General features: G+C 36.7%; 1 protein-coding gene across 1 annotated transcript; it reads right to left on the bottom strand.

Moving 5' to 3' along the window:
* Positions 1-9767: 9767 nt before the first annotated feature.
* LOC102586669 (protein NRT1/ PTR FAMILY 7.3-like) lies at positions 9768-13306 on the bottom strand. Its single transcript, XM_006341274.2, has 5 exons — positions 13151-13306; positions 11956-12073; positions 11641-11858; positions 10996-11558; positions 9768-10860 (listed from the first exon to the last, which is right to left on the bottom strand). Exons 1-5 carry the CDS (start codon positions 13175-13177, stop codon positions 9993-9995), a joined length of 1794 nt encoding a protein of 597 aa, XP_006341336.1. The 5' UTR covers positions 13178-13306; the 3' UTR covers positions 9768-9992.
* Positions 13307-14268: the final 962 nt, after the last annotated feature.

Below are 14268 nucleotides of genomic sequence, written 5' to 3'. Positions count from 1 at the left end.
GTTACCTCGATGAATAAGCTATAACTTGGCCCCGCTGCATCAATACATAACCCAAACCAATAGCAGATGCATCACAATACACCATGAAACCCTCGCCCTTAAGTGGAATAGTAAAAATAGGAGTGGTGGTAAGCTACTCTTTGAGTTTCCACAACTCACACTCCTAAGACCACTCAAATGGAACATCAAGACGATTCAATCAGGTCGAAGGTGATGCAATAGTTGAGAAGCCCTCAACAAGATGTCCATAGTAGCCCGCTAATCTAATAAAGCTCTGAATCTCAGTAACAAAGGTTGGCCTAGCCCAATCATGAATAGCCTCAATCCTCGCCGAATCCACCATAATTCCATCCTTGGAAACCATGTGCCCCAAGAATGTCATAGACTTAAGACAAAACTCGCACTTTGAGAACTTGGCATAAAGTTGATCATCTCTCAAAGTCTAGAGCACATTCCTCAAAGGTTTCTCATGCTCTCCCCGGCTCCGCGTGTATACCAAAATGTCATCAATGAACACAACGATAAAAGAATCAAGGTATGGTCTAAACACAGCGTCATCAAGTCTATAGATGCAGTAAGGATATAAGTTAACACAAAGACATCAGTAGAAAATTATCATGACTATAACAAGTCCTAAATACGGTCTTAAGGATGTCTATTGCCCTAATCCTCAGTTGATGTTAACTAGATCTCAAATCAATCTTTGAAAACATTGTGGCACTGTGAAGTTGGTCAAACAAATCATCAATACGAAGCATAGGGTAATGATTTTTCACCACCACCTTATTTAGCTGCCTGTAATCAATACACATCCGCATAGACCCACCATTCTTCTTCACAAATAAGATTGGGGAACCCTAAGGCGACACATTAGGCAAAATGAATCCCTTACCCAAGAGAACCTGAAGTTGAACTCTAAGATCTTTAAGCACTTTAAGCTCTTCGAGGGCCATCCAAAACGGCAAATGAGTGCCCAACTAGGAAGGCCAGGTAGGTCATTAGGAAACACATCCACAAACTCATGAACAATAGGAATTGAATTAACCGAAAGAACCTCCCTACTCACATCCAGCACATACGCCAGGTATGCTAGACACCCTCTAGCTACTAACCTCTAGGATGAAAGGAAAGAGATAACCCTAGTCAACATGCGGCAATAAGAGCCCTGCTATACCACCAAAGGGATACCGGGCATGGATAAGGTAACGGTCTTCGCAGAGCCATCCAAGACTACATGGTGGGGGGATAACCAGTTCATACCCAGGACAACCTCAAAATCCAACATATCAAGTACAATAAGGTCATCCCAGGTGTCACGCCCTTGGATAGTCAAAAACCAAGATTGAAACACCTTATCCACTACTAAAGACTCACCCATAGGGGTTGACATACGCAGCAACATTATCAAGGGATCAAAACTTATACTCAACCAAGAAGCATAATACATAGATATATATATATATTTATATGAAAAAGTAGAGCCTGATCATATAAAGTTTAGGGAGATGATATTATAAAAGAATTGTACCTATGATAATAGCGCTTGATGCCTTAGACTCCACCCTTTCTAGAGCTACATATAAATGGACTTGTCCACCTCTACCTTGAGCATCAGACCTACCTTCCTGTGATCCTGAATAACTCATCTCTTCAATCTTGACCTTGGGCACCGCCTCTAGCTAGAGGGGTTACTCGTGCAACTAGCCTAGCTGGGTGTGGAGCAAGTGCAATCATCCTACACCGGGGACAAACCCTAGACCAATTATCAAGCTCTACATCGTTATACCCACCTAGTAAATATCAGCTCACCAAGTAACGACCACCAAAACTTAAATCACTTCGAACCCTTCAACTCTGACCCATACCAGCATCATCCTAATTATATAGAATACAATCTAAAGCCTAAATTGAGGCATAAATAGGCCGATTAGACTGACCATGTTGAAACCATTGGCGTGGTCTATCGCTTGAGTTCCTAGTCCTAGAATTGGACTCGTTGTAGATGCCCTGATGACGATCCTTCTTATCACTGCCCCCGTTGGCCTCACGATAGAGCTACTTCATAGTACGAGCATGGTCAACTACATCCAATAAGAAGAAACCACCAAAACCATAGAATCAGTCTCAATCCGCAGTTGAAGCCTAAACCCATAGACAAAGCATCAAACCCTCAACCCATGGTCAAAGCATCGAACCCTCAACCCATGTTTTAAGCATTGAACCCTCTCACGCTTGATGGGAAATATCATAGTAGCATGGCGGGAGAGATCTTGAAACCTTATCTCATACTCTAACATAATCATTTAGCCATTCTCCAATCTCAAAAACTAATCCCAAAGTCTATCTTTAACACTCCGCCGGATACACCTGGCCAAAAAGGACTTAGAAAACTTGCCCTAAGTAACCAAAGGCGGCCCAACTGATTTAGTATCCAAGTAAGAACGCCATCACTGCCTAGATAACCCATCAAGTTGATAAGCGGTGAAGTCGGCTCCTCTCGACTCTATCGGTCCCAATGTATATAGCTGCTCACAACATGACTTAAGAAACTCCTGGGCACCTTTCCTTATAGCCCCAGAAAACAGCAGAGGTGATATCTCAAAAACACTCCGAGCATCTTCTACTCTTCAAGAGGCATAGCATTGGCCGTAATAACCGAGAAGGCAACGATGGGTGCTGGTAGCACCTCAACACAGGGAACCGCTACGACAGGTTAACCCTATGGTGCTAATGTAAATGGAATTGGGGCTTGGTGCATACCATTTAATATTGTAACCAATTCAGTAATGGATTTCTAAAGCTCATGCGCCATAGCTGGTTTGAATGGTGGTTGCGTTGGCCTCGGCCCCACCGACTAAGGAGGAACTAGATATGCATGACGCTCCGTCATTGATCCTGGAGACAGTGAGGTCATCCTCTAACCCTAGATAAGGATTTATCTTCATGCCAGAGTGGATAACCCCAGATGTCGAACTGCGTGTGCAAGTCATCCTGCGAAAGAATGAAACAAATGATATTTCATGAAACTAATAAGACACATGTTGCACGAAAATGATACAAAATAGAGTATCTTCCTAGTGATGCTATGTAGCATCCTCAAGATTGGATATGAATGTCTCCACACCGATTCGTAGTACTCTACTTGGCATTAGCTTTGTACAAGTGAGAACGGTGAACCTGGGGCTTTAATACCAACTTTTCACAACTCGATTTCTCAAGTCATGGTGGCACCTTCTATAACCCACCAGTAAGTTAGCCAACCCGTAAAATGGAACGTCAAGTAATGGGTATAAGGGTAGAAACTAAACAAGATTAAGCAATTTAATAGAAATAACAAAAGAAATAGACGGAAGCATAACACATATGCATAAAACTAAAAGATCCATCCTAGAACCTACAAGTCACGTATACAGAGCTACTAAATAAAGAGTATAAGATCCAAAAGTGTGCCCAAGCAACAGACTTATCTCAAAATAAAAAATAATAATCAACAAAAATATAGATGGTGAAGCTAAGATCCAGAACGCCATATGCTCACCCTCACCTATGAATAAGGTAATTGATGGCTCAAACTCAACGATGATAGCTTGTGCTTGGACCTGAATCACGAAATAGATTCAGAGTGTAGCATAGGTACCAAAACAACAGGTACTTAGTAAGTATCAAAGGTCGATTAATCATGAAAAGTAAAGACAATATGAAAAGCAGGAATTTAACACAATAGAGGTCAAAGAATGGAAATCTAAAAGAAATGCACACCAGTGTAATAAAGAACTGAAATGAAGTAAGTACCTTGCTTACTAAAACCTAAATGAGCCCGCAAGCCGAGAAAATACACACATGCGCAAGTTTAAATAAAAACTCGAACGGACCCCATAAGTCTGACGGGTACATAGAATAGCTAACACTACTATGAATAGCACCGTTGAGTCCAGAGATAGAGAATGTGTATCCCAAACCTTGAACTGCAGATAGCCTCCAAAGTAACCAATAAGATCATCGAAAGTCAATAGTGCATAGCTCAGACCTCCAACCGTGGATAGCCTCTAAAAGAACCACTAAGATGATCCAAGCAGAAGAGTGCATAACGCATATCTCAAACTGTGGATAGGCCTTTGAAGTAATCAATAGGATTTAGCTGGTATGTATCAACTCCGTAAAGGATTAAAAAAAAGCCCAAATCATTGAGTGTTGTTGTAGATCAGTGATTAAACCAAGAATTCGTGACATAAAACTATTGAGAATGCCATGCCAACTCATCATCATAGTACCACTATTAAATGATATACATAACAAGGTAATCAATACCATACTTCAAGCTTGACAAGAATCCAATCCCAAATTGTCGAACGAAGCCTGATATACTAACAATAATCCACTAGGACCGTAGAAAATAAGGGAGTTATGGATCAAAATGGCATCGAAGTTGAATTATTGCCTAATTTAAGGCTTATTCTATCATATCCATGTCTATTACATCAGTCTACAGGGAGCTAATTCGTCTGACACAATGTCGAAGCAAAACTAAGGCCTATCGGCTCCAAAACATGCATTTCTAGGGCAAGAACTATTCAACACCTAGACTAAGGCCACACATGCTTCCAACATCAATAAAAACCAAAGTACCAACCATGCCACAAGGTAAGGATAGTCGGAAGAAGAACAACATGCCAATAGGTCCCGAAATAGGCCTAAAACATGATTACTAAGTAACTAAGAATGATCAATGAACAATCCAACCCAAATTCAAACAAATTAATATGCATTTATATTATTAAACTCAATCTAAAGGTAGAGAAGTCATAGCCTACCTCAAACCAAACCATGTGTGCTCCAAATTCACAACTCTAGAATTTTTCCCTTCTGTACAGCTTCTGAATGCTATCACAATGTCAAAAATAGGATCACAATTTTAAGATGGCCGTTTAGACACAAAAAAAACATTAATCAGAGATGGACCCAAAATTGAGTAGAAAATAGGAATGTGGGACCTGCCTCGGGAATCTCAAAATTGACTCTACCAAAAGGTCCATGAAAGATCCCCCGAACTTGTATCCCAAAATAAGACATAATTCATCGCTTAGAAAAACACAAAACACCAACATGAAAATAATTCACCATCAAAAAGCAATTTAAGAGAGAGGCCATTCCCTTTGGGAGGTTTACCTCTCATCAGCGCTCCCCACAAGTCCCTGAACACTCCAATGTGCAGCCCTAAATAATCTGGATGTAGAGGACATAAAATCATCTAATTTGAACACCCACGGCTAAAGAAATTCAACTTTGAAGTTTTCAGCCAAAATTGATCGCGTCTAGTATTTTAAATAAAAGACCAGATAAACTTGCCCATTGTGATCGCGGAGATCCATCCAGCTTGGCCTTCGCGAATTCGAATAGGCTCCTTTGATCGCACAAGGCAAAAGGCTAACCCTTCATGAATGCAGAGGCCATCTACCTTGGTCACTAAGGCGACAAGGGGGCCATGAATGCGAAGAAGGGGAGGGGCTACACCAACTGATGAACATTAGCTGGTTTTGGCCATTGCCAAAATCCCCAATAGGGTGCTCGGAATTTGTTCAGAATATCATGCGCGCAAACAAAATATACTACCATATCAAAATTGACTTGAACAATCAACATTCTCTCAACATACTTGTGTTTTCTCACACATTACATTGAAGATGTTGATTGTATAACTACAACTCTTTCTCATACATCATTTATCTCTACCCCCAATGTATGTGGACCCTTAAATGACTTGTTTAAACTTATTTAATTGAATAAATTTCAATAATATAGTTTATTATTAGTTAATCACTCTCCCTTTTAAATTATACTAGCTACAATTTATGTTTAAGCGTCAGATTCTAGTAGGTGAAGTATAGATCATTTTTGGATCATGATATCAACCTGTATATACCTTATTAGTGTTGAAGTGCAGATGTCATTGGCACAATTTAAACCAAGCACATGAACAAGTATCGATTGTCTTAATTATCTATATATTTTGACCAACAGTGACAATACTCAATTATTCAAATTTTACAACGGTGACAAAGTACAAATTACTACTTTTTCGATGTCAATGTCTGATTTTTTGATAATTATTTAACGTGTCATTTGGTGAAATGTATATCTAAGTCTTACTTGTATTAGTTATATGTTTTATTAGTTATACATAGGTAAAATTGATTGCATTACCATAAATTTCCATATATTAATTATACTCACCTTAATACACAACGAGTGGACTCAATAATAAACATAAATAGACAGTGTACAAAATCTATGTCATCTATATAAGATCATGAGTAAATTTTATAATAATTGACATTACATTGACCAAAATATTGGGGTCCAAAATAAACAGCACCTTCACATCCAATAGCTTAGTTACAAAAACATAATTAGTCAAATCTATCTAAGATTTGTTGTTGTTCATACATGTGGTTCTCTTGTGTCCGGATCTTTTACAAATTGAACATTTTTTCCTCCTCTTGCTTTAGAAATTCTCACCGACACCCTTGACACATTTTATTTTCTTCCTTCCAAGCTTGGTATCGACAAGGGGTGGAAGAATATTCACGCTTAGCAATTCTTCTGGCACACACCATTCCGATTCGATAGGGACAATATTAACTTATTCAGAGTATGCAAGGAGGTATGTTTCAGCTCTATATAAAGGCGAAGAATATTCATAAATGCTCATACCATACTCATCGCCATGATTCGATCTCAAAGCAGTCATTGCGTGAGCGCACGATATCTTGACCAAGTCATATTACCTACAAGAACATGACTTTTCCAGTAGGTTAACAGTGGAAGTAGAACCTGCACCAAACACGGTGAATTGATTGACATCCCAGTTATGTTCTTTATGTACAAGGAGTTGCCCTCAATCAAGTTTTTCTTGCGATCCTTTCGGCAGTCGGCACCATTTTATTACCCTTTGATTTAAGGACATATGCATGCCTCACCCTAAACAATTCTCCAAATCTCTTAGCAATCGAATTAAATATGGATGTCATAGGGTACTCTATCTCGTCTATCAACATAGTGTTGAGTGACTCGGCAATATTTGTGGTCATCACATCATACATGTTGCTTGGGAAATGTGCTCGGCTCCACTTTTCAAAACCAACATCATTCTCAAGGACAAAGGCTGCCTCAGGGGATATATCCTTGAATTCCAAAAAATGATCGTTGAACTCCTCTAAAGAATATGCCTTTGTCGCGTTGTAGTAGAGATAGAGGGAATCTCCACATTGGTGATTTATCCAAAGATTTTCACCGAGGTGCCTCATGCAATATCTATGATGAGCATGATTGTAAACCTTCGCAATACCGTTGGCAATGCTCTTGTGTCTATCGGAAATAAAACATAAATCTGATTCATCGACCACAATACCTTCAACTTTTCAAAGAATAACGTCCAAGATGCATCATTCTCTTTGTCCACGACACAAAAGTCAATTGGATAAACATGATTCTCCGTATCTTGTGCAACAGCACTCAACAATACTCCCTCGTATTTACCATGTAAATGAGTGTCGTCGACCGCAATTACCTTTCTCATGTGGGAAGATCCCTTAATGCAAGCACCAAAATCTAAGAAGTAATACATAAATCTATGAGTATCCCTGCTTACCATGATACAATAGCTAGAACCAACATTAAGAGTGTCAAACATATATGAAAAAGTCGGTAAGCATGAATATTCGTGCTCCATTGTTTAGCAGTCACACCTTTCTTCCAACATTTCCAATAGCTTGGACTACAATGAAAACTATTAAAAATAGTCATCTGAATCTCTTTAACATTTGGACCCTTGTCATCGCGATAAATGTTCACACAAAGCGACGCAATGACTTTGATCGAGAGTTTTCTATGGTTGTTGATGGCATGCTCAACACTGCAACTGTGATCACCAATATACTTGTAGATACGAAATCTATCTGAACACTCATATTTCTTTGCCCGTAGCATCCACGCACAAATACGAGATACACATTTCACCTTTAAGTATTTACCACAACTCTTCACTGTAGCAAAATCAAAAGATTTTCTCGCCGTTGCTTCGGCTAATAATAATTGTAGCTCACTCTTGGTACTGAATGTTTGATACATGTAAAAGTTAGTTCCATCAGAGAAAGAATGGTTGGGTTATGATCTCAATTCCGGCTCTCCCTCATATTCTTCAAAATGTTTGAAATCTTCCGCATCTACTGGCTGATCTTCAACATCCAATGAAGGATCATGCCCATTCATTGAATCATCACCAAAGTTGTCATGTGACTGATCACAAAAGCTCTCATTTGGTTTATCACCCAAGTTCTCCTTTACAACCGAGTCGTTGTCATTAAAAGAATACGTTGGTTCAATCAGAGACCTCGCAATGACATTTATCCTCAATATAGGCCTAGAGCCATCAGCAACAATATCCATCATGTACAAGCTAACATGCCTATCATTCTTTATGAATGTGGGATGTATCTTTCTCCTCCCATTCATTTGATAGCTTATCACCAAGTTGTCTGGCTCGCAGGCTAGCTCACCGGCCTCAATTACGCTTGCAATCATATCTCCATATGAACCATTGTGACGCAACACAATGGGCACTATAGTCTTACTAAAAGATTTCCAATACCAGCTTTTGAGAGTCTCCTCACATACTCCCATACAGTCACCACCAGCAACAACAAATTCAGCTACTGCCATATATAAACTACACTGATAGATACTAGATTACAATATTAGTAACTAGCGGTCAATGACTGGTACAGAATCCGTACAAAACGCGAATGAACAAGAATGGGTTCAGATCAAGCTTGAAATGGAGAACATATATCTATAGTTCTTCTAAACAACTAAAGTTTATCTAAAAACGAGTTATGAAGTGATTTTGGAAGAATTTTGCAAGCTTCAAGAATGGCGGGAATTTTTTTATTCTTTGAAGCTATTTGAAAGAAAATGGTGTAGAAATGGAAGCAATGACTAGAATGATGACAATTTCACCTGTGAAAGCTAAAATATCGTCGGAATCAGCTAAATCAGCTGCAAAAACAGGAGAATTTTGGTTTCTTCTTGGAGAGTTTTTCTCCAGTCAAATTTTTTAATAGATGGAAAAATAAAAAAACAATTCCACATTTGTGTTGGATGAGTGAGGACCAAAGTGTAGTATCAAAAACTTGAGAGTAGAGTGTTGTATGTTTTGGAAGAATTTTGAGTGATGTCATTTATTGTGTCTAAAGTACTAATTTTTTAAGAGTTGTGTCTAAATGTTCAATTAAGTTTGGAGAGTGGCTATTTTGCCAACTCTCCCTAGTTACTGCTTTGAATCTCAACTTCAAATTATAAACGAACTCTAGTATACTCTCTGTGGGATTCAACTCAATCTAATTGGGTTACTGTATTTAGCATGGAGGGTTTAATTCCGTAAAAAAAGGTGTAGTTTTGGAGACATCAAGCACTTGAAACTTAGAGAGAGAATTATTGGTTTATTAGTGAGTTGTCATGTCATGCAGCTAAACTGAATGAGATTAGCGGAGAAAGGACGAGCTAGTTTCATGACGTTGGAGACATATATAGATTGATAATATAACAAACGATAATGTTAACATTTTTCAATAGTAAATTAAAAGACAAATATAATCCTTTTTCCCTACCAAAAAACACGCGGTGAAAATGATTTTTGTTGTATCAAACATTTGATAGGTTGAACTTTTATAGTTATTTTTTGGTAAATGCTGATTCCCACTAAGATAAAGTAAAAGAAAATATATATATATAATAGCAGAGCAAGAAGATTTACAAATGCAAAGAATTTGATAGTGCATACCATCCAACGAAACATGCATCTTGTGCTCGACTTAGAGAAGAGTAACAATGCACTTTCTCTAGTCTCCTTGCAACCTAATACATATCATCTTTTCTAATCCTATGTTTTTGTTGTTATTTAGAACAAATAATTGGAAACATGAAAAGTGTTTAGTCTACACTCTGAAATCACCTTGCTTCTCTCCATTTTGCTTTTCAATGCTTCTTTCTTCAAACTTAATGTACTTATACCACTTTGCACAAATGAGATAGACCAAAAAATCAGCTGATGTCAAAGCTGCTAACAAGAAATAGAATCTGTCTAAATGACCCTTGTTGAGATTTCCAGGTATCCATCCAGGCATATTATCAGTAGTTGAAATTTTCATGACAACAGAAACCAACAAGCTGCTCACATAGTTTCCTAGTGAAATTGAAGTCATACACAATGCACTTCCAAAGCTTTTCAATCCATCAGGTGCTTGTCCATTAAAGAACTCCAATTGTCCAACATACATAAACACCTCCGATGCTCCTATTAGTACATATTGAGGTACTTGCCAGAAAATGCTTAAAGAACTTGAATTCGAGCAGTCATGTGAACAATCTTTTTCTGCCGATTTTAACCTGAAGTGCTCAACTATTCCTGCAGCTACCATTGCCATTATAGCAATTATGAGGCCAACTCCCATCCTTTGAAGCTCTGTCAATCCCCTTGGAGAAGATTTTTTTAATCTTGCAACGAGGGGATCAAGAACTCGCCTGTAGATGAAAATGAATGATGCAACACTGAGGATGTCGAAACTAGACATGCTTGCTGGAGGAATATGGAATCCTGAAAGAGTTGTTTTCATTGCAGCCCCTTGCTCCACAAATAAAGAGGCCATTTGAGTAAACACAACTGAATAAAGTATTGTGCAAAGCCAAATTGGAAGTAGTCTCAATATGCATTTCACTTCTTCTACTTGAGACACTGCACAAAGGCGCCATGGGCTGTTTCCTCCTCCTTCCTTTGATGTGATTATAGCTGCTCTATCCAAGAATCTGAAAAAAGCAATATAGCGAGTGTTACATATATATGACAAAGTAATAATAATGTATATGTAACGTAACCTTCTGTCTTTGTGTAATTTAATTCAAAATTTAAATAAAAGAGGAGTATTGGTTAAAAGAACATACTTGAATCCTTGTGTGTGGAGAATTCTTCTATTTCCATTGAGAGGAAGGTCTTGTTCATCACCTTCATATAGTTCATCACCCCTTGAAGGTTGTTCAACATTCCATTTCTTAGTTGCAGCTACAACCACTTGACAAAATCTTGATAGAGGGTTGCCTGTGGGTTTGAAGTGTCTATATCTAGGTGTTCCAATAAGAAACAGGACAAGTGCCAAAATGGCAGAGCCAGCTGAAGCCCAAAAGCCTATTGTCCACATTCCTTGATCTTCAAAATATCCTAAGATGGTATTTGAGAACAAAGATCCAAGATTTAATGCAAGGTAAAAGTAGCTAAAAAAAGCCACTTTTGAGTGACTTTCTTGAGGGTGATCTTCATCAAATTGGTCTGCTCCAAATGTTGCAATAGTAGGTTGATACCCTCCATTTCCAAGGGCAATTAAGTAAATTGACACATAGAAGAGGGCGACGCTGATAGTTGAGTGGGTCCCACAAGGGGTCTCCTCATCTCCACAGTCGTTAGGCTTGATTAAGAAAATGTATGAAGTCAATGAAAGTGAAACCAGTCCCTGTGTAAATATGTAAATACAATAATTAATATAAGAAATATCAAAGATTTGTGGATTAATGAGATATATGAAGGTAACATACCGCTACAAAAATGGCTTGGAAAATAGCACAAGTCTTATATCTTCCCCAGTAGGAATCACTTACGAAAGCTCCCAAAAGGGAAAAGATATAAACTGTGCCTGTCCATTTGCTCACACTGTTGGCTGCTTCAGCATTGTCTTGACCCATAACTCTAGTTAAAAATAGTACTAAATTCACTCCAACTCCAAAGAATGCTAGTGTAGCTAGACCTTGATTCACTGAAATAAAATAAATTGTTTAAATTAACAGGACAAAATATATTGACTAGCTAATGGTACTTACAAAATAAATGTAAGTAAACAATAATTATATTACCAAGTAAGAGAACACCAGCAAACCACCTTCCAGTCTTAGCACGCACCGCAGGTTCACCATGCTTATCCACACTTCCATCAAAGGTATATTCGTCTTTTTCCATCTCCCTCTTCTCACACTGTAAAAATACGACAACATTTGTTAGTGTTACCACGATATATACTCCTTCTGTCTCAGTTTATATATACATAATTTTATATAAAAATGAAAAATAATAGCAACGCGTACTACGTAACATGCGTTTGCAATGGATTTATTTTCTTACAACATTAGAAAACCACAACTACTAAAGTATCAAACATAGAAAAGGAAGATTAAATTAAGAAAACTATAAAAATTAATTCTTCTTGTTTTATGATCTACTAATTATTACCACTAGCTACAACCTTCAGCTAAAACGTATAACTTTAATTTGTTTTTAATTTTATGTATCCTAAAAAATAAATCCCAGCTGTATTCATGGGATGGCGTAGTGTGTGATCTTTCTACACGTTGAAAGTAACACAGTAATTATATGTTGTTGAGAAGAACTTTTTATGTATTATATTACTTGACGTGTTTGAGTTTTCCTCTATAAGTTTTATGTATACGTATTTAACTACTACATGATATGATCATGAGCTTAATACTACTACCATTTCTAGTAACTATATATATATTGGTATTTCAAAGTAGTAGAAAACATTTGGAAATGAAAGAAAACAAACTCATACAACTCCTTGGTATAATGACTTTTAATTCTTGCATAATTAGTAGTCTCTTGACATCTTTGTACACGTGTAGAAAAACATTCCGTGACTAGCTAGTTTAATTAATTGAAATTTAAGGGTCATTTGGTTGGGAACAAGTTATCACAAAATTAATTATTTTGGAATAGTTATGCTGGGATAAGTTATCTCACCATGTATGTGGGATAACTTATCTCATCACTACGGTATAAATGGTGGGATAAGTTATACCAAACATGGCAACCAAACAAGACACCAAGTTTTTATCCCATGACTATATTTTTATCTTAGGACTATTTATTCTTATCTCTCACACCAAACTCATTGTTTTAATCATCTTATTAGAAGTATAAAACATGCATGGCAATGATCATCTCATTAAAAGGAAAATTAGAATTATAAACATGAAAGAATATTGCAGTTAACCAGCATAGAAATGGAAATTAAGGATATGAAAATGTGCAAACCATTTTATCAATGTTTAAGCAAGCCATTTGGTTCTTTAACTTGCACCAGATCGATAGAAAAGTTCAAGTTTATAGTGGAGAAAAATGTGAGAGAAAATTTAATTAATTTCCTCAAAAATGTCAAGTTTATAGGTGATGGGAGGAGAAGATGCTTTTCTGAAGCTATGGAAGATGTGTTTGAAGAGAAATGGTGAGGTATTTATAGAGTGTAGTTTATGGACAGCTAATATTAATTATTACTCCTACTTGAGAAAAGATTTTAATTTTTAATTTTTTTTTAAATAAGGGGTCCATTAAAGAAAAGGACAGAATATGGTGACAAAGCAAACAACAACTTTTTTAGGGATGAATTGAAGGAACAAAAGAAGCGTGATTTGGTTGAATACATAAAAATGGTAGTCTCTCTCACGACATCAAACACTTCATTTTAAGCTGTCTTCTATTCTCATTATAAGCTGTATTGATGCCGACACTTTTTCACATTTTATTCATCAAAATGTGGTAACTTTTGCAAGTGTGCAATTATAGATAAATTGTATTTCCTCATCATTTCAATTCGTTTATCTGATTTTGACTTATCATCAAATTTAAAAAATATATAGAAGATTTTTGAAAGTTTTGATTTTTAACTACAAATATGTAGAATGTACCAAAACATTGTTTAATCTAATGATTTTAAATAAGTCATGTGAAAAACTAAAAATAAAAATTTAAATAAAAAGAAGAAAGAATATTCTTTTTTAAAACGAACTAAAAAGGAATAACTAAAAAGGAAAATAAAACAAATAAAATGAAAGGAAGAAAATATTTACTTTTTCTATCTGTTCCAACCTTTATATTCTTTCAATTTCATTTTATGTATCCCTAAATTATGACCGAAATCACAAAGACACACCTAAACTTAACTAAGATCTTGTTATCCCTTGAACTCATTTTGTTTTGCATTTTTGTGCACCTTTTGTGCTGATGTGGTACATTCCACCACCCAAGTTGGCTGTTTTGTACACACTCGTCCGTCATGTGTGTAAATATTTTTTTTTTAAAAATAATCTTAAATATTCTTATTTTTTTATCTTGTATTTAAATTAATTTAATACATATTTTTTTACCTTGTATCG

Source organism: Solanum tuberosum, unplaced genomic scaffold, assembly GCF_000226075.1.
Source record: "Solanum tuberosum cultivar DM 1-3 516 R44 unplaced genomic scaffold, SolTub_3.0 scf00025, whole genome shotgun sequence".
NCBI lineage: Eukaryota > Viridiplantae > Streptophyta > Magnoliopsida > Solanales > Solanaceae > Solanum > Solanum tuberosum.
Note: the sequence above shows the minus strand (reverse complement) of the source record. Positions and strands in the feature narration are given on the sequence as shown.